The sequence below is a fragment of the Pteropus vampyrus genome, unplaced genomic scaffold (assembly GCF_000151845.1).
Source record: "Pteropus vampyrus isolate Shadow unplaced genomic scaffold, Pvam_2.0 Scaffold53, whole genome shotgun sequence".
Taxonomy (NCBI): domain Eukaryota; kingdom Metazoa; phylum Chordata; class Mammalia; order Chiroptera; family Pteropodidae; genus Pteropus; species Pteropus vampyrus.
Window position 1 is genome coordinate 3486760 of NW_011888834.1, and position 26182 is coordinate 3512941.

Sequence of the window (26182 nt, forward strand, 5' to 3'; positions counted from 1 at the left end):
CCAACGTGACAGCATCGGAAGTAAGCCCTCCGCTTCTCTAATAGCCTCAGCACGCTGCAGCGGAGCCCCGGGGGCCGCAAAGTCCCGCCCCAGAGGCTACGCAGACTTAATCGGGGACTCCCAAGCACGCTCAGCCTGCCCCTTCCTATGCGGGAGCATCCGCCGCTCCCACAAGTTCGTCCCGCAACCCGCCCCCCCGCCCGTGGCTGCCGCAAAAACCCGGCGGTGACAGCCCGCCCAGCTCCGCGCCTCCGCGCCGCCCGGCGAGTCGCACTGGGCATGCTCCGCACCGGCCGGCTCCGGCTCCTGTAGGTGGGAAGCGCCGCACTCCCGGCCGCCCGCGGTGCAGCCTGCATCGCTGCAAGGCGCCGGCGGAGGCGGCTCGCCCGCGTTAGGCGCTGCCGGGCGTCGGGAGCGGAGCGCGGCTAATAGGCAGCTCTCAGGCTGGCCATGGCGAGGGGCGCACAGCGGCCACCTGAGTGGCGCGGCGGCGTCAGGTTAGCTGGGCGGCCGGGCGCGGCTGGCAGGGCGTCCCGCACCGGGTGGGCGGTCGAGTCGCGGCTGCAGCTGTCGCCGCGGAACTTTCTCGGGTGCCTAGGCTGGCAGAACCCGCAAAGCAGGCTGCGCTCTGGGAGGCGCAGTGAGGTCCCGGCAGCGGGTTCCTGGGGGTCGTAGGATGCTTCGAGATCCGTGCGGGGCGGGACCGAGGGGGCGGGTGGGTTGGGGACAGCCGCTTCTCAGACTAATGCCATAAGCCTCCTATAGTGTGGAGCGCGGTGTCCACTGCGCGCTGCTCAAGAGCCTCCCGGGGTCTCCCAGGGGAAGGGGACGCCAGGGTGCGGCGAGAGCCTTCGCTGGAGTCCAGGTCTCTCCAGTCACCGTGCCTCAGTTTCCCCGAAACAGGGAGGAAGGGAGAGAGTATTGTCCCGGCTTCCAAGGCCTTGGGTGCGGGTTTCACGTCGGGGGCCGGGAGGATGCCGCGTCCTGATGCTGCAGGAGTGTGGGAAGCTGCGGGTGCCTCGAGCCACCGCCGCGCGACTGGAGATCTGAGTTTGTCGCATTTGACTCCATAGCAAGTTGACATAGAATTGCTTCATGGCGTGGAAAGGGGAAACGTGCATCATCGAATTAAAAAAAAAAAAAAGTAATCGCAGAGCTGACTTATTTTAAGTTCAACCATTAACCTGCCTTCCCCACCAAAAAACTGGAGCTTGCAAGTTGCGAAATTTATAACGCAAGCTGGCAAAAAAAATGAAGGTATTCAGGTCCATTATCTGTACACACAGTAGAAAATAACATATTATGGTTGAATTGCCATTGTTTTTAATGATACTTGTTACAGAAAAGTTTGGTTACTGTAATAATCTTTATTTTGTTTTATCTTAGCTTTTATATTAAGAACTTGGGAACCTAGCATTGCAGAAGCACGGTGTTTTTTGTAAAGTTTTCTCACTTTTGTTTCTAGATGAAACATTTTTTTTAGTTGCTACTATGCTGAACATAATAAAATAGTTCAGGATGAAATGCAAGATGGAAGATTTATTTTTCAGAAGAGCAAGTTAGAACAATGTAGTTCTACTGGCATTTTACTTTTACCAAAATAAAAAATAAAAAAAAAAGACAATTTGTAAGTCCTTCCGCAGTTACTACTGCTAAAACATTTTGTACCATTACCACTCTTAGGATTATTGCATCTAATAAAGAGCAAGGTAAACAATCCTTGTTCTAGTGAGAAATACTTCTACTTCTAACTAAAGCTATATTCTCAAGCCTATTTCTATAAGTACCACTTAGTGGGCTTAGTTGTTTTATTTATTAAGCTTATTACAAAACTTCTTGTTTGCATTCTTGATAGACCTTAATAGACTTTCGAGGTGCTCTGACTTTTCATTGGGTTGTGAATAGCTTTTACTGTCTGTTCTTGCCTGTGATGGCTCCAGTTGTAATCTCAACTACTCTGGATGGTTTCCCCAAGTTGGCTGTATGTTATGCCCATACATAACAGAGATTTAATAACAGGAAAAGCTTGAAATGTCTGGACAACAATAGCAACAACATGATTTCTATTTCTACAAGTTAGCCCTGCAGTCCTCCATTTTAGCCAAATGGTTCAGTTGGTGGTGTCCTAAACTTGTTTCTAAATATATTTATAGAACATTGTAGACATTTGAAAAACTCAACACAAATATTGGGAAATCGTGCTTTCCTTTTCTATAAAAATGCATCAAGTTCACAATCTGCCATGAAGTATTACAGGTATGTACCGCTTGTCAGTACCTCAGGCCCAGGGCTCTCAAGCTGCATTCCCAAGTGGAAGTTAATGCCGTCTCCCCTAGCCCTTGGGTTTGTCCCCACCCAGAGGAAGCAAGTGAGCCTTAGATTCCACTTTGTGAATGTGAGGTTTGATACAGATCCATAGGCCCCTTCTGAATCTAAGTACCCTATTTTTTTTTTTTTTTCAGTTAGGAAAGATAATGAAATTTAACAAAAGATATATTAAAACAGCATTCTTGGCTTCAAGAACTTCACATTCTCCTAAACTAAAACTAGCAACACCAACAGGATTTAGATTGAAGAGGGGTTTTATTATTGCTGATGAAGAAAAAAATAGAAAAGTAGACTGTAGTCAAATTAGGAAACAGGTAATAATTTCTTCTCTTTTGTACTTAAATGTTGGGTTCTTGCAGCTCAACTGCTAGGCACATAATTTTTGGTTTTATATCCGTGTCTTTGGATTTTTATTTTGTGTAGCGTTGTTAGTGACATTAGCTATTCATGGCAAACGATTGCCTTTAAAAATAGATTTTCCCCATTCACATGACCTAAATCTATTCAACTTCTTGTTTGGTTTATAATTTAAATATTTGAGGCCATTTAAACTTTACTTAATTTGTACTTTTTTTTTTTAATGCAAGAACTTCCAGATACTGAAATACCAAATAAATACTGTAGAAAAGTTGCTTTTAACCTCTAACACAGTACAGTCAGATTTGTTAGACAAGTGTTATTTTTTTTTTTCAGAGTTCATAAATCATGCAGATAACATCCCTTCCCGACTTCTACATCTACCCAAGCACTTGGGGTGTGGCCTGCCCTTTTCTAGCCACACCCGGGAGAACATTTAAAATTCTGACATTTCGTAATCCATGGCAAATCACATTAAAGTTAGAAATGTCCTTAGATGAAAAAGGGTTGGTTTTAAGTGTGCTCCAGTTCCTCCCTGAAAGGGTTAAAGGATAAGGGGTTTGGTTGATTATGTAATAAGAACCAATTAAGAGCTGTCAGAACTAGTTTCTAAATTGTACTCAAAATAGAAGTCCTGTGAATTTATTGGTCTTGCTTTTGCCTCCACCTGAGGTCTTTACTCTTTAAAATATCACATTCATTTTTCTTCCTTACAATCTCTTATAGTTAGGCCCCTGAGGCTGCAGAAATGAGTAAGACACAGTGACTCACAATCCAGTCAGAGAAACATGCTTAAGGACGAATAAACTGTACTGCAAAGTAAGTGCTGCAGGAGAGGTGGCTGTACATGGGACTGAGGAGACTTAGGAACGAGTCCCTTGGTTTGGAAGAAGAGGGGCCTCATGAAAATAGTGGTGTTTCCATAGAACTTTAAGGAATGTCTAAGAAATTGAGTAGGAGTCTTCTAAGCAGAGAAGTAGATTTTCCAGGCAGAAGGAGCACCATTATGCCCCAAAGATATTTACTTTAGAACTTTGCAGATGTGATTGAGTTGAGGCTCTTGAGATTGGAAAGATTTTTTCAGGATTATTCAGTAGGCCCAGTGTAATTACAAGAGTCCTTATAAGTGAAAGGGAAAAGTCAGCATTAGAGTGATGCCATATGAGAGACTTGACTGGCCATCGCTGGCTTTGAAGATAAAAGAGGTCCATGAACCAAGGCATGCGGGTAGCCTCTAGAAGCTGGCACAGGCAAGAACACAGAAGCTGCCCTAGAGCTTCCAGAAAGAACACAGCCCTGCCACCTCTGTGATTAGCTCATTATAGCCCATGTTGAACTTTTAACCCAAAGAACTAAAAGATAGTAAATGTGTTAAGTCACTAAGTTTGTGACTTAAGTGCCATAGAAAGAAGCCATAGAAAGTTAATATAACCACCTACAAAGAAGGATTTGGTGTGATGGAATAATAGGCAGGGGCAAAAGAAGGATAATGTAGTGGTCCTTTCATTGCGAGGAACTTGATGTCATGCAAAGGAGTTTGGATTTTATCCTATTACATATAAACAATGGGAGAGCAGCAAAGGATTTTAAACAGGAACATGCAATGAACAGACTGCTGCCAGATTCATCTCCCTAAAAAAGCAATGTATAGCTAAATTTCAAGTTTCACAGGGCAATTCAACAAAGGATATCTAATCAGAGGTGGTCACTGATAGATAGAGATGTGGAGTGAGCATATTGTATAATTCGGTTCTCTGAATTGATCTGAAATGACATTTGTAGACATATATGAATTAATAGCTTAAGAAAACTTTTATTTACAATTCCTAATAGAAGGAGAACATGGAAAGTAAAGCACACAGGCCGTCACATTTTGACTACTTTGCTTCTGCCCCTTGTCTTAGCAGACAGCTGCTCTACTGGCTACATACCATGCAGACATGAGCAGAGGGCTGTGAAAGCTCACATTTAACACAGTTAACTTAAGAATGATGTCATGTCATCTGGGCCAACTCTGACCAGTTGGTAGGAGCTGCTTGCAGTGCTGTGGGCTAATAAAGGCTTAGCTGAGAACTTGCCACGATCTATTAGCAATTTTTGCCATGAGCTTCATATTTGCCAGGGGATGGGTAACAGCTATAATACTAGATGACCTAACTTACGCATTTAAATATAAGGAATTTAGTCATTCTTTCCATACATATTTATTCAATCTCTTTTAGGTACAAGGGCTTAATACTTGTCCTTTAAAAACTTATAGTCTAGTTGAATTGACATCTCCGTGTATCTGGATCACCTAAACTGAAGAAATCTCCCACCTTAGTGTTACAAGACTGGCTCTGAATTGAAACTGAACTATATGTTAGAAAAAATGAGTAAGAGAAAAATTTTTTAGACAACATGGTAAAGGAGGCTAGAAAATCTGACACTGGAAACAACAGTAAGACTAGATTAAGATTTATCTTAATAAAAGCAAAACCATGTACCTATATTGTACAACTTTCATTTGCATAACTTTGTAAGATTTTTACCCAAACTTCTCTACATAATGATGCAATAACTATTGTTTTCCACTGCAAAGAAAGAGCTCAGTATAAACCGTTCCTCTTTTTTGAACCTCTTCTGCCTTGGTCTCTGGGATATGTGCCCTCGGTTTTTTTCCTTTGTTTGTTTTGCATTTGTTTGTTGTTGTTGTTGTTGTTGTTTAATTGCTCTTTCCCCAAGTGTTCTAACTTTCATCTTCTCATCTTGTGGCCCACTGTGTTCTTTCCAGGTGATTTAATTTTTCCTCATGACTGTACCAGTTACCCATACACCAGCATCTCCAAATCTGTATCTTCAGTTAAACCTCTCTCATCTATTTATTAATTAATTCATAAATTCATTTTAAAAAATGATAACCTGAGAGTTTATAATCTAACAGAGGGACAGATATACAAAAACATAATTATAGTGAAAATATGAAGTTAGAAATATGAAGTCAAAGAGTGTCTGGAGCTACCCAAGGAGTCCTGGAGGGCTTTTAAACCAAGACTTGAAGTCTAAGCAGGGGGTTGCCAGATGTGCAGGATTAAGGCAGGCACCAGGCTGGGTTACAAGGAGCTCAGAAAAGGGAACATGATGTGGAGCGGGGAAAGGGATGCTCCAGAGATGAGGTTAAAGAGGTGGATGGGAGTCAAACCATGAAGGATCATCTGTGTCCTGCCAAAGACTGTAAGTTTTCCACTAGTAACAAAATGAAGACATGGAATATGTTTTAAATCAGATCTTTTAGAGTCAGCTGACTTCAGCAATGATATGTTATGTAGACTGGATGGTAAGACTGGAGGCGGGTCAGTGAGGAAGGAGTGTTGCCAGTCAGAGATGATGAGCACATAAACCAAGAAATGGTAGCCAAGTGGGCAGGAAAGGAAAGGCAGCATCTTAACTCCTATGTCATTGGATTACCTGTGTCAGATTCTGCAGAAGTGTGGAAGACTCACCCTCTCGAGAGATTTCAGGCTTAGAGCAGCTCTCAAGGGCTCTCCTACCATGTGCAAGACTTTGCAGTACCAGAGAGAGTAACTGCATGTACTTAAGCAGAGAGACATAAAGTCAGGAAGGACTATACACAGAGCTGTGTGTGAGGGAAGAAGTTGGAACTTCATCATCTCAAGGCACAGACTTTGTAAGAGAGGCACCAAAGAAAGAAGAAATTAATTCCCTGATGGTTCTCCAGCTTCTGGAAGGAAACATTTGGGGTTTGCCAATAAGATGGAAAGGAAATTGGTATGCAGTGGGCTTCCCTAATTTTGGATTACAAGGTAACTGTCTTAGAGGCTGGGCTGACATTGACTCTTTGTAATCAATGGTAAAGAGGAAGTTTGCTGAACAGATTTTTAAATATAACCCCAACTCTTTCCTTCCACTGAGGATTTGAGTTGGCTGATGGTATCAGGAGGAGTTAAGGGAAAGCCTTGCTCCTTAAGGAAATAAATGGATTGGATTAAAGTGCTCCTGAATTACCCATTGAAGGGGCCCACACAGTTCAGACAGAGCTGAAGGGTGCAGCCTGGGGCTAAATTAAATCCTTCTGATCTGTTCATTAAAGCAGACAAGATGGGATTCACCTGTTCCTGGGTCTGTACCTTTCTGTGTACCCTGTTAAACCTAGCGAGAGCTCTATAATATTTGTACCAGTGGAGACCATCCCAAGTTGACCAGCTAACTCTATTCCAAGAGGCCAGGCTCCCCTGTAAAGAGGCACGTAGGTACACAGGGACTGTGCTTGCTTAACGATTTAAAACCCACTTTCTCTGGTCCTCAGCAGAGGAAGGTATTTGAATGAAAGCTGCATTCATGTTTGGCTCTAAGCTTTACTCAAGACTTCTATTAACCATTGAGCTTTCTTGCATGTCAACTGCTATTGTTAACTTCATTTTGTAAATGTCTGCTTCCCTACTGAAGCCAGGCACTGGGCTGCTTTGCCCTGCTACTGGCGCCTGCACTTCTGCTCTAGCCCTCTCCCCACCCCTCTTTTTTCGCCATTCCTGCTGGCAGTCCCAAATTAGAAGGAAGGTTTTTCCCTTTGAGGTTTGGACACCCTTAGATTACTTGGTCTCTGAGCGAGTCTAGCTCTTGTTATTAGACTTCCTAACACTTATTCTCCCTTTGAAAATACTTTTGAGGAACCTGAAATTAATTTCCAGAAAAACATTTAAGTATAACCAGCCCTTTGTTTTACTGGGGGCTGAACATTTCTCTCTGTACATCTGAATCTAGGACCTATAGTGGACTGTGAGTCCCTCCTATCTTTGTAAGGCATCTCATCTTTACCTCCAAATTATGGCCATCTCCCCTTCTTTCACTGGGATAGTAGTTTTTACTTCCTAAGTAATAGATTATCTGTCCCAAAGTCCTCTTTATCATTTCTCCTAAGAGGTCCTGGAGGCCTCTTATTAATAGAATTTCTGGAGGGGTGCTTGATATCCCAGAGTTCTAGTGATGGGCCTTGCTAAAACATACCATATGTTTAATTGGTATGCCATGTTCATTCTCACTCTTTCTTGTCTAAGCCATTACTTCTGCTGGGAAACTGCCCTGTCTCCTTTATTCGTCCTTCAGGACTTGGCCAACCCCAGGGAACAGTCTGTGACCTTTCCAGCTGGCCCTCCTCTGAATTTCTGTGGTATTTACACAGTTTGATGCTTAATTATATATTGTTTTAATGCAGATATCATCAAAATTCTAATCACCTTTAGGGTAAAGAGCTGGTCTTAAAGGTTTTTTTTAAATCCCCACAGAAATCGGTACTAAATTGACAATAGTGGCCGCCTCGTAAATACTTTGAGTTCATTTTGATTGATATGACTGGTTCCTAATTGTTTTTATCACTTAGATGAATTTGACTGCCAAGCTGAGAAATCACTGAGAAGACCTCAAATGTGTGCTCATACGAGCAGGGCCTTTTCCCATCAAAAATGAGAGAAAAGTGACGCTTCCTTCAAAAATTCTGTGTGAAAACCATTGAATACATATTTTCAACTTTCTTCTGGTGTTTTTGTTTAGCGAATTTAACATTTTGTCACACTGAAAATGACCTAACTTTGAGGACAGATTGATTTTAGAATATGCGTTAAAGTTAGCTCGAAGATTATTCAGTCAACCAAATTCTGAAAAATATTGCTCTCTGTACAAAATTTTTAAATAGTAATTTTTAAAATAATAATTATATTTTTAAATTATTATTTCAAAATAATAATTGTGACAGTTGGGATGTTTATGGCATTTAGACTATTGCCCAAGCTATGGTATTCACTCATTGATAACTGTCCAGGTTACCAAGAGCCCCGGACTGAGAGTCAGATGTGGTTTTACAAGGGTTGGTGGCTTGGCCTCTGTTTATTCCACTGTCATTGGGTACAGAACCACACAGGCCTGCCCATGTCATAGGGCAGTGGTACAACTCAGGTGGGATAATTTCTGTGGGAGTATTTTGTAAACCATAATGCTAGGTGAACATAAGGGATGTTGTTGCATGCTTAATAAGAATTCAATCAAGTACAGTTTGAATTACAAGGTCTCTCCTGGTCTGTTTTTCACTAAGATCCAGTTCTTGGTGAGAGTCTATCAAAAATACTTGGCATGAGTGATTCAGAAAAATGTTCATTATGCAATTCTCCTTTGTGATAATGGGCTGGTAAAGGAGGAAGGAATTAAAAAAACAAAACAAAGCAACAACAACAAAAAAAACCTAAAGCTTTTTAAACAACCCTTCCCAGTTATTGAGCACATTTTTTCAAACAGATGAAATTTAATTCTGATAAAAGAAGAAACCCAGAGTGATCTAGTTTTGTGCTGTGACTCTGAATGGCCTTAATCAAACAACCAAAGAGACAAGGCGTGAGGATTCATTTTGACATTATGAAATATAAATTAAGTAAGCAGTTGCTTTTCATTTCAATAGTAATAATTATATTTCAGGTGGGGAAACTTTACCCTTCTTAATTCCTCTGCCTGGTTGAAAAATTAAAATGACATAAGGAAGATTAATAGGAGAAAATCAAGCTTTAGAAGTATACATGAGGAATTCAGATAAACACAAAAATTCCAAAGACAGTTATGCAGAATGAGGTTTGTATACCTTTCTGGACTAATGAGAGGGAAGTAGGGGTCTAGGACTTTAAAGGAAAACAAGGCAATTCACAAGGAGATGAAAAGAGTTAATGTTTAGTAAACAAATATTTGTTGGGCCATCTCCAATCAAGGACACAGGGAGAACTTTGATGAAATGGGCTTTGCTAGGTTCCTCCCTATCTACCACACGTCAATCAGATTAAACTGTACTTATCTATAATGATAGTTCCCTTCCTGGGATAGGTCCTCTATCTTAAATTCTTTTAGCTTGTAAGGGGGAAGGTCAAAGATTCTTCCTGAGCTTTCTGGGCCTCGATTGCTTTCACCTCAAAATAATCTGTATGTCAGGGTGGCAGATCTTGGGACAACTCATTCTGAATCCCTACACAGGCATAGAAATTAGTCCCCATAAACTTTACTCATCTCAAACCACTGCCCAGAGCCCTCAGACAGACAGGATTTCCACAGCCCCCCTGCACGTTCTCTTAACCTCTGCTTCCAAGATCATGTCTGCAGCACCATAGCCTCTCAGGGCATATGTAAGGAAAGGATACATTTCTCAAGACTGAGTTTTAAAGAAATTTTGGTTGATATTTTAAAATTAGTTTTGTGGTAAAGAATAGACATGCTTACTTAGAATTTCTAAGAAATAAGTAGAATTTTTAGAAAATGCAGGGCAAATGTAGATGCCCAATAAATTAGTAATATGTCTAAATGAAAGGGCATAGAAGTAATGTAAATTTTCTCAGCAGATGTTCAGGTGCTTGGCTAGTAGCAAAGTCCATTTCTAGATGTGGAGTATACAATAGTGAACAACATCAGCTACAGGAGCCCAGGCCTCTGGGAGTTCATGTCTTAGTAGGTGCAGACATATGCATACATACACGGCAGTAATGCTGTGAAGAAAAAGGCACAGTAAAGATGGACAGACAGTGATGGGGAGTGGAGCACACTATTTTATGTAAGCTGACTACGGAAGGCCTTGCTGACAAGGTGACATTTGAGCAGAGGCCTAAGAGTCAGAAAGGAAGTGCAGGAGTGAGTCCCAGGGACTGGTTTCAGATGGTAGGAATAGCAAATGCAAGGATTGTGGTAGACCTGGCACATTCCAGGATTAGCAGAGCCCAGTGTAGCTGGCGGGGAATGAGAAACGAAGACTGTGAAGCTGCCAGGAGCCAAATATCATAGAGGCCATGGCAAGGCCTTCTCTAGCTTTTACCCTTGAATAAGGAACCCCTGGAAATATATTAGTGTATTATTTTAATTTTCTTTGAGGCTTCCCCGTGTGCAGATTGTTATACTAATCATTCCCCATCACCCCCGCCCCCCCAAAAAAGTAATGCATGCTTGATGCCTAGCACAGTCAACAAATATTTGAGCACCAACCACATTTTGTTATAGGGGAATTTTATAATATTCATGATAAAAAGTATAGCCCCAAATTGCAAAAACAGACACAAGACTTTTCAGTAATGATTTAACAAGTGAAAGATTTCAAGGCCCCACACAGAGGCAGTGATAACCATCAGCCTCTCAGTGGTACAGCAAAGATTTACACCGCCAGTCTGAAGAAGAAAGGTTGGGTCAGTGGTGTGGCCACAAACACTACAATGTAGGGTGATTAACTCCTTTAGTTCAGGTAGCAAGGTGAGAGCAGCAAGGCCGTCATTGCACTGAGCTGCCCCAAGAGTAGGGCTGAAGGGAGAGATCTGCATCTGCAGCCAGGAGGACGCTTTCTCCCTGGCAGCCTCCCAGCTGGCCCATCCTGCCTACCTAAAAGGAGCCCTGCAGGAATTTGAACTGATTCACCTCTGCGGTGTACTGAGGGCATCTGGATGGTGTGGATGGCGGAGTCCAAAGGCTTTGGAAGCTTGAGTCTGTTTTCTACCTGATTATATTGTCCAAGACGTAAGGAACACACAAGAAGTTGCATCCCCTGTGGAGAACAAGTTACCATGTGCTGTGTGGTACACAGGCTGGCTCCTGGGCCCTCTGCCAGGTCCCAAATGGTTTAGTGATCACAGTACTTTGCCTAGGTTGGAATTCCCTGCAATGGGATCTTCATCTGTATATGAACAACCCCCAAATCTTTCCCTCTTCTCTCTACCCTTCACCATGTCTTCCTTTCACCTGCCACAGTCAAAGCTCTGGCTGTTGTGATCACAGAGTGGTAGATTGGGAAGGGACCTAAGATGGGCGTGGGGATCAGGGGGCTCAGCTGACGCCAGAGGTCATCTACTAGCAAATGGCAGAAGTGAGTAACAGAAGTAGTGTGCCACTCCTAGTTTCTGGGTCTTAATCCTAAAATGCTAAACTGGTGTCCTCTTCACACCTCACCCCCAAATTTCTGTCCTTGGTGTTAACATCAGGGTCCATCCCATCTCATGTCTCAGTAGCCTAATTCTATTCCTTAGCTGCATTATGACCTCAGCTCCCTGGCCACAGGGAGACCTGTAGCACGTTCCTCTTCATAGTGGCTGTCACTTGGAACACTGGATGTGTTTCTATTGTTACTCTTTGTCTTGGATGGGTACTAGTTATACTATCCTTCACACTCGTAATGAGTTGAATAGCTTTATCATGGCCAGTCCCACCACCAAATAACCAACCTTTATAAGATTGTTTCTGGAAAACTGCCCTCCAAATTCAACAAGTGCGTTATATTTGACCAGTTGGGAAGCTATCTGTATACAAAGAAATGGGAGAATTGTGAAAGGCATTTTCACTATTAAGACCTTAAGAGTTTACAAAGTATGCCAGAATCCACAAGAAAATGTAAACTCACAATTGCTTTAGGCCATGAATCATATTTAGGGAGGCATACTAAGAATATTGCTCTCTGATTTATAGACCAGTATGCTCTGCAGGCTGCATAGGGGATATGTGTTTGCTTCCTCCATCCAGGCAGAGTGCAGGCAGCTAGGAGCCAGCACCTCAATAAAGCAGCTTCTTGATACGCGGCATCCTCTGGCTGTCGTTCAAGGCCAGAAGAGACTCACTGAAGTGTCCAGGTTTCCAGATATCTATCAGTTCCTGCCTAGCTTCACTCTGGATATAGGAGCTTATATGCTAAATACATCAAAAACTTCTCATGAAATAGGCTTGAGATAAAATTAAAACAAGAATTGAATATTTGCAGAAGCAGTGCTATAGATTAGCAGGTAACAAAAACTACTTGGACTATAATGAAAATTTTCATCTCCCTATATACCTACTCCAGCTGAGTAGGGAGAATGTTTTGAAAAGGCACAAAATTTTTAGAGGAGTGGGAGGGATGCTAGAAAAAGTATCTATCTAGTGGTAGAGACAGGCAGAACAAGACAGAAATAACTAGAGGTGCTTCTGAACGAGCCTTAGGTTGAATATAGAATCTGATAATGATGATGTTAAATATTTTTTTAAAATGCCAAGACAGCATGCTAACCCTTTTATCTTCATTGTAATGTGTTTTGGAAATTGGCTTGGGTAGCATAAAAGCACAACCCACCAGTGCATCTATCCCATTTGTATTCTGTTCTCAGGCTTGGTTTATTCCCTGGGCCATCGGATTTCTGAGGTAACATCTCTATGATCAATTAAAGATTCACATTAATTGGACCCAAAACTATTTCAGACTATTCATTTAGAATGAGAATCTGAAGAAACAAATACATGCTAAAACATCAGTAAACTCTTCTAAAATATACACCTGTGATTAGAATAGCTCTCATTGCATATCTCAATTGCTAGAACAACTTAAAAATTGCCTTTATGGCAAGAGATTTATTTTAATGTAATATTAGGCCCAATCCGGGCATGAGCTCTTTATCCTGGTTCCAAGCCATTAAATTGTAGACTCAGCAATTACTCACGTTCTCTGGGCTTCTCTTTCTAAAGAAAAACTTTTATGAAATGACATACAAGTTTTTCCAGATCTAATACTCTAGTTCTGTGAACAAATATGTGTGCCGAACCTGTTTTTATCCTGCCTAGGGATAATCATTTTATCTGTAGAGAAAGACTTTAATATAATTTTTTCTCTTCCTCCTTTTTTAATCATTATATTTCCGATAGCTTTATTTTATGTCATTCTTACTTTTAATCAGAAAAACATACCACATAGGAAAAAATGTGAAGATCCAAGAATGGTTTCTTAATATTTTGCACCATCAAAAATTAAGTATTACAAAGATGGTAATTTTGGGCGTATATATAGTTCATTTTTAGGTTTGAAAAAACAGTGATTTAACATAGATCAGTTTTTGGAAAGTATGTGCCTTTTGTGCATCAAAAAAATAACAAAGCATACAATTCTGTAGAGCCTTTAGTATTAGTGGAGTTGATAGAGTAGGAATGAGACCTTCTGTTCTAGCTCCTAAATTGTTCAGGGAGCTTAAAAGAGCTGCTCTGGTGGTCGTTCACAACAGTCCAGCAGGTCAGGGTATACACTGTGTTCTACCGTTAAGTAGCTGGAAATTATCCTAATACCACAGTTAATAAAGGGTATACCAAGAATGCCATGAGATCACCTTCCCTTGGTCTCTTCTTCCTTCCAGGGGCCGACTACTTTCATAAGACGAGCCCTAATTCTTGATATGCTGCCATATAGCTTTCAATTTGTGACGATTCATAAATTTAAGTGTCACTGCTGCTGCTTATCATCAAGACACCTTCTATCGTCAGTCAGGGGTTGCAGAGAAAGGGGATCTTGAAGCTAGGAGGAAAGGTGACTGGAACAGGCAGGAGCCACTGCAGACTGGTCGGCCACTGCCAGCAGGCAGGCCTTCGTCCAAGGGTAGCAGCGAGTGGGCAGTGTTGTCCAAGGGAGTTGTTAGTTGAAATTCCTAATTCATGTATTCATGTGTATTCCACTTACAGTGCCAGGCATTGGTTCTTGGCAGATGAGACACTCATTTCCTCAGAGAGCTGTCGGAATAACCATAGGCCCCGCTGCTCGGGGTGTCTGGTGTTACGTTAACTTGCTCTATGTATAGTCAGTCAGTCCTTAAATACTGTATATTCTAATTCCAGTTCTTCTTTTGATCTGCCTACATCTTTCCTTCCCTGCTACTTTTGATTCAGGCACCTATTCTCTCTTTCCTTCCTGGATACTGTAGGAGGCTCCTAGCCATCTCTACATCATCAGCCGTACTATGAATAAGCCAATCGTTCTAAACACAAAACTGGCTATGTCACTGTCCCCTTTGAAATCCCATGGGTGTCCCCCATCCTTAGTATTCCATATCATCCCTTTATTTTCTGGACCAGCCTACCTTTCCAGGCGACATCCCCTCCCTTCTACAGATCATTAGCAGTGCCTAATTACATATATTTCACCAATTATGCCAGTTTCTCTCTAATTACCATTTCTTTAAATATGCCCTTCCTCTTTTGGGGTCAGATTCTCTTTCCTGGTCTACTTGGTGAACTCCTTTATAATTAAACTAAAGGGCCACTTGTCTTATAAAGTTCTTCCTGGACCCCAGACCACTTGGGTTTTCTCTCCTATCCCACAGTGGATACTTGATGTCTCTCTGATGGGGCAGTTATCATACTGTCTTATGACTGTTCTTTTACTTTCTCTCTCCCTCTACTAGACTCTTATATGATAGGAGTAAAGACTGTGTCTTACCTTTGTGCTCCTCACCCCTGGCACTATGCCTGGCACAGGGAGATTTCTTCATTAATGTGTATTGATTTGGAGTGAATTGGTCTGTCTGGATGCTTCTAAAAGAAGAAATGATGCTCTTGCATACTTTTATGTAATGATCACATTTGCCATCTGATTCAGGAATTAACTTTGTGTGATTAGAAGCATCGAGACTCTCTACATGAATAGATTCTAGAATATGGATAGGGAAGAAGGAAGGGCAGTATGGATCTCTTCCTATAATATGACTTTGGACACTGAGATAAAATTTAGCTAATTTAGCACTGAAATGATTTGATTCTAGATTATAGTAATTGCTACAGAAACATTCTTGTTCTACAAATTTCTTGGCCTTAAACTTTTGGTTCCCATAATCCACTTCCAGACATCACCTTAACTACCTCAAAACTCAGTATGTGCTGATCTTGAAAGAGGTTAGAGGAAGAAGAATGGGCCAGTGAGAATTTTGTTGTTATGATTTTTCTTAAAAATTGCAAAAGAAAATCATTTAAAAATGCTATTTTAAAAAAGACTAGTGTGGATATTTTTTATTAATTATGACATATAGGTAAGTAAGTTGCAGAAATATATCCATAACTAAAATGGCCTCAGGTGGCTATCAATTTTGAGGTTAGCATTTATGATGTAATTAGTATTTTAGTGCCTCTTTCCATTTGACATGAAGCTGAGATTTCCCCTCCTTGCTTCATGAGTAGAAACCTATCAAGAATGTGTCTCAAAATGAAAGGCAGCCTTTGTGCCTGTGGTATCATTTATGCACAAGTGAAAACAGTGGTATTCTTGGTAGATGTTATGACAAAATCTACTTGTGTAACTATAAAAGTATTCATCATAGTTAATGGGGAAATGCCAGCATGAACACTGCCAAGAGAAAACAATAATGTATATTCATTTAGTTCAAAACACCCTTTAACAAGAGGCCCTTTTCCTCTCAACTCCAGAAATATATGGTCAGTAGTTGTGTTTTATTATAGGAGGAGAAACAAAAAATAATACTCAACAAAGCATATTTTTAACATTTTTAGGTAAAATATAATTGTTGAGAGGTAAGGAAGGAACCTAGTTAAAGAAATGATATGGGATGTTTGCTAAATATTTTCTCTTTTGCTTTATTTATAGAAAATAAAGTATTCTGTGAAAGTTTTCCAAAAGGCCATGAGCAAACACATGAAGCTTAACAATTTATCCATTGTAGCTTTTGCTAAACCCTGGTTTTGGAATTTGTGGCCTTTGTTCTTGTATTTTGAAGGACTGCATTTTAAGCTGCTAGATTACAGTATTTGTGGTTTGTTCTTTAGTGGCTAAAATGTCCTTCAAAATGTTATATAGTGTTATTAACTGAACTTTTCATAATGCGGTCTGTAAAATCTGACAAGCTGAACAAGTACATTTGTAGAATATTTCCCAATGTCCAAAGTGACATGATGTCTTTATGTTCTTCAGGGATCTCATTGTGAGTTTACTCTTAAACGGTCGCCGCCAGATTCCACCTAAGTATGGCTTTATGTGGCAAGTGCATAAGCATTACGATGGGTGCCCAACATTAAGGAAATTCTGCAGAACTCTATGCCAGAGTTCCTTCCATCAAGGAGCTCTCCTTGTAACTGAGACAAGTGCAAGGTCATATGCCAGGGAGGTGTGTCGGAAGTTTGATACAAGCTGCAAGTGTCATGGAAAGATTAGGACTAGGGTCTCTGAGCTATAGGATTCATGAGAAGGGCAAGGTGGAACTGGAGTGGGTGCTGGGTATCACCTAGACTGGCAGTGGTCCTACATACCCACCCCTAAGCTTATACCACCCGCAGAACATACTGAAATTATCTGTCTCTCTCTCCCTGTTAGACTATGAGTGGCCATGGCCTATGGCTGATTGAGTTTTATAAGACTCCCACCCGACCACGAAAGCCCTAGAAGTGTACCAAGCACATAATAAATATTTTCTTTAAAAATATGAATCGAAAAGGTATGATGTGAAATATAGGGGAGTCTTACTAAAAATGATTAATTCATTCGTGTTAATCAATTTGAAAATGCTTCAGCGAGTTTAAAAAAAAAAACGCATTGATTCAACCTATAAATTACACATTATGCTTTCTGTACCTTAGTAACTTTTAAAATGGAAAGGATGAGAGTGAGAATGGGGGGAGGGAGGAATGAGTTTGCTAACTGACATTCCTGCATTCAAGCGAAAATCTCTCTGTACATCTTAAGGTCTCTAAGGGAACTAGATGCAGTTTCAGAACAGTTGCTATGTTTCTAGCCCAAAGTGCCTACTGACATTATTAAAATATAATAGAACAGCAGTATCTCTCTCTCTTTATTCTTGTTAGCACAATGTGTTCTGAAAGTATAACACCAGTGTGGCTGGCCTTTGTTTGAAAACAGCTCTTGAGTTATGCATTTTAATACTGTTTGATCTTCCGTGTGTTGCATTCTCCCTCATTATGAAAAATATGTTACAGTATATTTATTACACATATTTATTAGAATCTATCTCCCTCTTTTTCTTGTCTCTGATGCTCTTCCTAGACAGAAAGTCAGGCGTCTGCTCTGTTCTAGGCCTCAGGGGGTCAAGATGAGTGACCCTAGCTACTGCCCTCAAGATGCTTACTGCAGCGTCTGGTTCGCAAGGCAACTCACGTTTTCAGAGTTGAGTCCTTGCAAAAGAACCCAGCGCTGAAATCATTTGTAATGACTTCTGTGGGTGGGATGGCAGTTAATAATGTATTAAACAAAACCAAAAACGAGGCATGTCTTTTAAATGATACAAGGTAAAATAAAAATCAATGTTAGAAGCACAATTTTAATAAAGGATGCTTCAAACGTTCTGTTAATAATTCATGGTTATCAAGCCCAGCACTTATACATAAATGCTTTATGTATATTTGATCTTGAATCATTATAATTGTCCTGTACTTGGTAACTACTTGGCCAGAAACACACAGCCAATACAGGTGTTATGTCCAGGATTGTGGCTCAGTCTATCTAAAATCTGAGGCCATGCTTATAACAACCATTCTGTATTGAACAGAACAGCTTTATAACTTCCCTGTTGAAAGGAAACCACACATTTGGCCAAGTAAAGAGAAACATTTACAAAGTCATAGCAGGATGTCTGTCATGCCCTTGCAGCCTGTGCTATCTCCCTTTGCCACACAATTCCTGCTGACCACTGGCCTTCCCGGGGCAGGAAGGTCCTCTGGTCTAGGGCAGAGTGTGAAAAGCCTATGGCACTAAAAAAAAACTCTTGTCTTTCCCACTGAACAAACCTATGGCCTGAGGCTGATTTTTCAGCCCCTGGTACCTCTTTAGTTTTATTGTCTACAGAATTGGAATCATAATTTATGCCTTGAGAGAGAGATTCATTCAGCAATTCAAGTATCAGGGACAACTTCAGACACTGCAAATACAAAGGTAAATGAGGCAGTAAATGACTACAGTATGGTCAGTGTGGTATTAGCATAAGGATAGACATAAACATTCATGGAACAGAATAAAGAGCTTAGAAATAGACTCATTGTTTTTGACAAGAAGGCAAAATAATCTGTTGGAGAAAGGACAGTCTTCTTACAAACCATGCTGAAACCACTGGATATCCATATTGGGGGAGAAAAATGAACCTCAATCCATACCTCATGCCATAAACAAAAATAACTGGAATGGATCAATTTAAAAACTACAGCCAGAAAGGAACACAAGGGAAATTTTGGTGGTGATGGAAGTATTCTACATCTTGTTGATTATGGCAGTTACATGAGTGTATAAATTAGTCAAAACCCATTAAAACATATACTTAAAATGGGTATTTTGTTTGTAAATTATACCACAGTAAAGTCGATTTTTAAAAGGAAACCATATTCTGTCACTCCCTTGTTTAAAATTTCCCCTTGACTGTCAGATAAAAATCTAAGCTTTTTACTCTGCTTTGCAAAGCCCTAGGTCCACTGGGCCTGTCTACTTCTCTGACCCATCCTGTAGCACTCTGTTGCTTTTAATGTTTCTTCTTCCTGAAATGCTCTCCTCCCAGGTTTAGGCATGGCAGATTCCTAAAGAGCCCCAGCTCAGGGGCCACCTCCTCAGTGAAGTTTTTCAGGATTGCCTAACTCATCACTCAGGTGCATCATAGTGTGTTTTTCAAAGCATGCATCATTAGCTGAAATTCTTATTTGTGTGGTATTTGTTTGCTTTTCCCCATTAGTATGTAACCTCTGTGTAATGGGAAAGACCTGTTTTCTCTACTCTTCTGTCTCTAGGACCTAGAATAGTGCCTGCCTAATATTAGATTCTGTGTTGTAGAATGGTTATAGGGATTGGATTGGGAACTGGGGAAATATTGGAGGCAGGCAGATCGTGTACATGGCTACCATATTATTTCAGCTAAGAATATAGGGTGGCCTGAACTGAGGCTCACTCAGAGGAGATGGAAAGGATGGAATAATCCAAACAACATTTAAGAGGTGGAATCAACAACATAGAGTTACTGATGTTCTGAGGGTATGAGGGCAGTTGTCAAGCGGAGGATCAATACCCATGCAAACCTGCCGGATGGTGCTGCCCAGAACTGAAATAAGAGATCTAGGAAATGCAGCATATTTAGCAGATACAATGAGTTTAGTTTGGGAATGTTAATTCTGAGTTATCTTCAGAACAAATATTCTGGCAAAGATGTCTAGTGGACAGTTAGTAATATGAGTCTAAACCTCAGGAAAGGGTCAGGACTAAGGACGTAGATTTGAGAGTTATTAGGGTGGAGGTGGTAATAAAGGCATGGGAATGGAACCATAAGAAGAGCTGCAGGTCAAAAGAGAAGAAGGCCAATGATGGAACTCCAGGGGTTCACTAACGTTTAAGGACTAAGAAAAAGAGAAACTAGTAAAGAATAACGGGAGCAGTTAGGAGAAGCAGAGTGTGGGAACCATGGAAAGAGAAAGTTTTGAGAAAGAATAGTTAAGAGTGGCAGTTGCCACAGAGATTTGGCAAGAGAAAGACTCAAAATTTGGCAACTAGGAGTGACTGGTGACTTGAGCAAGAGCTGTTTCAATAAAGAACAGGCAAAACACAGAATGGAATAATTTGAAGTACATGGCAGGGGAGGACTTTAGGATAAAATGCAGGATTTTTTTTAAAAGGCGGGGAAATGGGAATTCATACCTGCAAATCTTAGTAGGAGAAAGGTGATTTTTGAGAAAGGTAAAAAATATCACTGAGCTAAGGTGCTTGATTTGAAAGCTGAAGATGTTTATAACATTGTGAAAAGCAAATACTGAACCAACCAAGCCCTGATGACCAGATTGCCAAATGTCACCAAAAGCCCAGCTAGCATTGGGGATGATTCCTTTATTTTGGCAATAACATGGTCGTATGATTCTCTCCAGTAGTGCTCCAGCCTCCTGGGTGTAGGAACTAGGACAAGTGATTGGCTTGATCACAACTGTATACTGGCAGTGTTGTGGCCGAGAATAAGGGGTGAGGATATTGGGTCTAGACTGAGAGAATTGGAGCATGCAGTTTGGGGTGGGGGTGGGGTGGAGAAGGAGATACAGACCTAGAAAAATAGAAGGGTTAGAAAGTCTAGTGAGAGGAGTAAGAGATCTGAAGGAATGGTAGGGTACAGTAAAAGAGGGTTATTTAGAACTTCAAAATTTCTCGGAACTTTAGAATTTAGAATTTGGAGAGACGAAAGGTCTAGAATGTGGCCATTTGATTTGTGGATGAAATAGACGATAGCGATGCAGGTGAAGGTTAGATCTTTGGACATGGAAGTACAGCCACCCGCAGTGTCACCCCATACATAACTGATATTGCCCAGCCTCTGGAAGGCAGATGATCGAAACCAGGGCATTCTGTGAGTGATCAGGAGACAGTAGATAACAATTACATGAAGCAGAGAGAGCTGGATGGCCTGGAGCTCGAAGGAGTGCGGGTAGATGCATGAAAGCGGAGGGAAGGAGTAACCCAGAAGCTGTAATGCAGAGTTAGGAGAATGCCAGAGTGATTCTGGTGGAGCTCTTCCCAATGCTGGCAGAGCTGTGACCACTGAAATAAACAGGAAGTCATGTTCACAGGAAGATATGAGGTTAAGGAACACCCCAGGTGAACAATCAGGTCACCCACGTTGAACTCAGGTGATAGTGTAGAAAGTGATTTGTCATACCGAAGGAAAGAAGCCTGAATCAATTTTTTAACTCTCCAAAGCAATGTCATATAAATTTAACATAAGATATTTATTATTGTTCCTACCAAAAGCTATATGTTTCAATAGCAAAAATAACAAAATTATTTATGATTTTTGTGAAAAATATAATTTAATATTTGGAACATGTTCTGAATTTGTGTGTTGTTTAAAAATTATGTGGGTTTGTATTTTCGCTGGGTTTCTAACATTTTATAAATAATATATTTAAAGTGTAGATGCTAATATTTATGTATGTACATTTTTTTTTTTAACAGGTTCTTAACCAAGAACCAGCTCTATGGATCCAAGACAAGTTTGTCCCCTGGCCAGCTCTGAACAGCGTGTTGTCCGATAGACAATTCCATTGGCAAACCATCTCTGTTGCCTTACAGAGCAAGCAAAGAAGATGGATCGATTGAAGAGCCATCTGCCTGTGTGCTTTCTACCTTCTGTGCCCTTTTTAATTCTAGTATCCACTCTAGCGACCGCTAAGAGTGTGACTAACAGCACTTTAAATGGCACTGACACGGTCTTGGGCTCTGTGCCCGTAATCATTGCCAGAACTGACCATATCATAGTCAAGGAAGGGAACAGTGCCTTGATTAATTGTAGTGTTTATGGCATCCCTAACCCAGAGTTCAAGTGGTATAATTCCATTGGCAAGCTGCTGAAAGACGATGACGGTGAGGAGCGAGGAACAGGTAGGCTTGAAACTTGTGTCAACGGTCATAAAACAGAAACATGGAATATGGAGCCGGCACCCTGAACGTTAGTTGTTCTTATTCAGGTCATTTAAAGATCTCATTTTGTCATCTTCTTCTGAGGCAAGAGAGTAAAATATATATCCTTAAGGATTCAAAGCAGTAATTAATTCATTTTTTTTTCACTCTTTGGCTCAGAAGAAAAAGAGCAAACATTAAAGTCTTTTGAAAGGCCTCTTGGCATGTTGTACTTTAATGCATACAAATTTTATAGGGACGCACGTAAAATGGATTTTCCCATAAGTATATGTTCCATTTATAAAGGAGTTTTATTTCATTTCACTTAACTGGCTCAAAGAAACAATATAGCACTTGTTTATCATTGAATGTCAGTTTAATCCATGGACTGTGGATTTAAAGACCACACTTCTGAAGAGAAGTCTCTGTGCAAACTTTCAGCCACCAACCAGAGATCATTCTGTGTTCCTGGAGACTAGGCTGAAATTTCTAGACTGTCTGTTGCAGCTGAGGCCAAGAGGGAGGGAGAAAGAAATAGCAAGAAATAACATGTGGCAATAGGGGAATGCTTGATTTTTAATGAATGAGTTTCTGGCCAAGAAGTGTGACTCTTAGGAGAAGCAGAGTGTGGGAACCATGGAAAGAGAAAGTTTTGAGAAAGAATAGTTAAGAGTGGCAGTTGCCACAGAGATTTGGCAAGAGAAAGACTCAAAATTTGGCAACTAGGAGTGACTGGTGACTTGAGCAAGAGCTGTTTCAATAAAGAACAGGCAAAACACAGAATGGAATAATTTGAAGTACATGGCAGGGGAGGACTTTAGGATAAAATGCAGGATTTTTTTTAAAAGGCGGGGAAATGGGAATTCATACCTGCAAATCTTAGTAGGAGAAAGGTGATTTTTGAGAAAGGTAAAAAATATCACTGAGCTAAGGTGCTTGATTTGAAATCTGAAGATGTTTATAACATTGTGAAAAGCAAATACTGAACCAACCAAGCCCTGATGACCAGATTGCCAAATGTCACCAAAAGCCCAGCTAGCATTGGGGACGATTCCTTTATTTTGGCAATAACATGGTCGTATGATTCTCTCCAGTAGTGCTCCAGCCTCCTGGGTGTAGGAACTAGGACAAGTGATTGGCTTGATCACAACTGTATACTGGCAGTGTTGTGGCTGAGAATAAGGGGTGAGGATATTGGGTCTAGACTGAGAGAATTGGAGCATGCAGTTTGGGGTGGGGGTGGGGTGGAGAAGGAGATACAGACCTAGAAAAATAGAAGGGCTAGAAAGTCTAGTGAGAGGAGTAAGAGATCTGAAGGAATGGTAGGGTACAGTAAAAGAGGGTTATTTAGAACTTCAAAATTTCTCGGAACTTTAGAATTTAGAATTTGGAGAGACGAAAGGTCTAGAATGTGGCCATATGATTTGTGGATGAAATAGACGATAGCGATGCAGGTGAAGGTTAGATCTTTGGACATGGAAGTACAGCCACCCGCAGTGTCACCCCATACATAACTGATATTGCCCAGCCTCTGGAAGGCAGATGATCGAAACCAGGGCATTCTGTGAGTGATCAGGAGACAGTAGATAACAATTACATGAAGCAGAGAGAGCTGGATGGCCTGGAGCTCGAAGGAGTGCGGGTAGATGCATGAAAGCGGAGGGAAGGAGTAACCCAGAAGCTGTAATGCAGAGTTAGGAGAATGCCAGAGTGATTCTGGTGGGGCTCTTCCCAATGCTGGCAGAGCTGTGACCACTGAAATAAACAGGAAGTCATGTTCACAGGAAGATATGAGGTTAAGGAACACCCCAGGTGAACAATCAGGTCACCCACGTTGAACTCAGGTGATAGTGTAGAAAGTGATTTGTCATACCGAAGGAAAGAAGCCTGAATCAATTTTTTAACTCTCCAAAGCAATGTCATATAAATTTAACATAAGATATTTATTATTGTTCCTACCAAAAGCTATATGTTTCAATAGCAAAAATAACAAAATTATTTATGATTTTTGTGAAAAATATAATTTAATATTTGGAACATGTTCTGAATTTGTGTGTTGTTTAAAAATTATGTGGGTTTGTATTTTCGCTGGGTTTCTAACATTTTATAAATAATATATTTAAAGTGTAGATGCTAATATTTATGTATGTACATTTTTTTTTTAACAGGTTCTTAACCAAGAACCAGCTCTATGGATCCAAGACAAGTTTGTCCCCTGGCCAGCTCTGAACAGCGTGTTGTCCGATAGACAATTCCATTGGCAAACCATCTCTGTTGCCTTACAGAGCAAGCAAAGAAGATGGATCGATTGAAGAGCCATCTGCCTGTGTGCTTTCTACCTTCTGTGCCCTTTTTAATTCTAGTATCCACTCTAGCGACCGCTAAGAGTGTGACTAACAGCACTTTAAATGGCACTGACACGGTCTTGGGCTCTGTGCCCGTAATCATTGCCAGAACTGACCATATCATAGTCAAGGAAGGGAACAGTGCCTTGATTAATTGTAGTGTTTATGGCATCCCTAACCCAGAGTTCAAGTGGTATAATTCCATTGGCAAGCTGCTGAAAGACGATGACGGTGAGGAGCGAGGAACAGGTAGGCTTGAAACTTGTGTCAACGGTCATAAAACAGAAACATGGAATATGGAGCCGGCACCCTGAACGTTAGTTGTTCTTATTCAGGTCATTTAAAGATCTCATTTTGTCATCTTCTTCTGAGGCAAGAGAGTAAAATATATATCCTTAAGGATTCAAAGCAGTAATTAATTCATTTTTTTTTCACTCTTTGGCTCAGAAGAAAAAGAGCAAACATTAAAGTCTTTTGAAAGGCCTCTTGGCATGTTGTACTTTAATGCATACAAATTTTATAGGGACGCACGTAAAATGGATTTTCCCATAAGTATATGTTCCATTTATAAAGGAGTTTTATTTCATTTCACTTAACTGGCTCAAAGAAACAATATAGCACTTGTTTATCATTAAATGTCAGTTTAATCCATGGCCTGTGGATTTAAAGACCACACTTCTGAAGAGAAGTCTCTGTGCAAACTTTCAGCCACCAACCAGAGATCATTCTGTGTTCCTGGAGACTAGGCTGAAATTTCTAGACTGTCTGTTGCAGCTGAGGCCAAGAGGGAGGGAGAAAGAAATAGCAAGAAATAACATGTGGCAATAGGGGAATGCTTGATTTTTAATGAATGAGTTTCTGGCCAAGAAGTGTGACTCACTTACTTAAGTACCAAGTTTGCTTCAGGAAAAAATTCAACCAGAGAGAGGATTGATTGCGTCATTGGGAATCAGTACATTTCTTGTCTTAGATGTGAGAAGTAATATCTGAAAACCCAAGCCTAATCTGACTGACCAGATAGAATTAATGTATTTTCCTAAGTATTTACTGTGAGATGAAGTAGGGGATTGGGGAGCTGGGGAGTAAAAAGACCACTGTTCTGAAGTAGCAACTTATTAGTTTCTGTCCCCCTTTCATTCATATTGTGCTTCCCATTCCACAGCCCTTTAATCAATGAACAATCTCCAGAAGAGTTTCTACTCTAAGAAAGCCTACATTTTAAAATCCCTTCCCCTTGTTTTATCTTAATTGTTCTGAAAAAAGAATAGAAGCTATCGCTTTATGTCTTCTTAGGAGCTGAATGAGTAGGGTTTTCTTGCAATTACATACTTCTGGTTCACAGCTGTGCCCCCAATAGCTAAGGCTGCTAGAAGTCTAACTCCCTGGGATCAGGGTTTCACTGTCATGCTCTCACTTCCATTGCCTTTGGTTAGCCATTCAAGGAAGTACAGAATAATAAAGCTTCTTTCCTTTAATGAAAATATTATATATTATGTGTGTTTGTTTAACCTAGAAGAGTGGAACTCTTTCCTTACCAAATAAAATGATGGCACCACAGAATTTTTAAATTAGAAGGAACCTCCAAGACAATGTAGTCCAAATTCTTCTTTTACTCAGATTTTCCCAAGGTCTTGTTCCTATTAAGTTGATGTGACTAGAACCCTCACTACTAACAATGGAGAGATGAAACAACATCACCCCTAGCCCACAGTTGGTTTCCATTCCTAGAGTTCCTTCCTCCCGGGCTACAAGTGAAAAGGAAGTGACATCACACTTGTAAAGGAGGCAGTAACCATGGTAACACACATGCACTCAGGTCCCTGTAATTCATCAGGTCTTTCTGCAGGGCTGGGCCACTTCTAGCCATATCCAGGTGACTGAATTGAGGAGAGCAAGGACTCAGACCTGAATCTGCCTTTCACATGGACCCTGGAGCAAAGGTTATCCCCAGGCATTAAAGAGTTGGGACTGATGCACTAAAGCCCTGAGTTCG

The 26182-nt window shown here is 40.8% G+C and overlaps 1 protein-coding gene across 2 annotated transcripts in view; it reads left to right on the plus strand.

Moving 5' to 3' along the window:
- The first annotated feature begins 303 nt into the window (after positions 1 to 303).
- MFAP3L (microfibril associated protein 3 like) overlaps positions 304 to 26182 on the plus strand; it is a 41530-nt gene continuing 15651 nt past the window's right edge. Inside the window, exons 1-2 of one of the 2 annotated variants that reach the window (XM_011360270.2) lie at positions 304 to 497; positions 21401 to 21826. In XM_011360270.2, coding sequence (XP_011358572.1) covers positions 21532 to 21826 — 295 coding nt within the window. In that variant the 5' untranslated portion in view covers positions 304 to 497; positions 21401 to 21531. Of the gene's footprint in view, positions 498 to 21400; positions 21827 to 24015; positions 24439 to 26182 lie in introns of those variants that run through there. The other variant, XM_011360269.2, reaches the window with a different exon arrangement.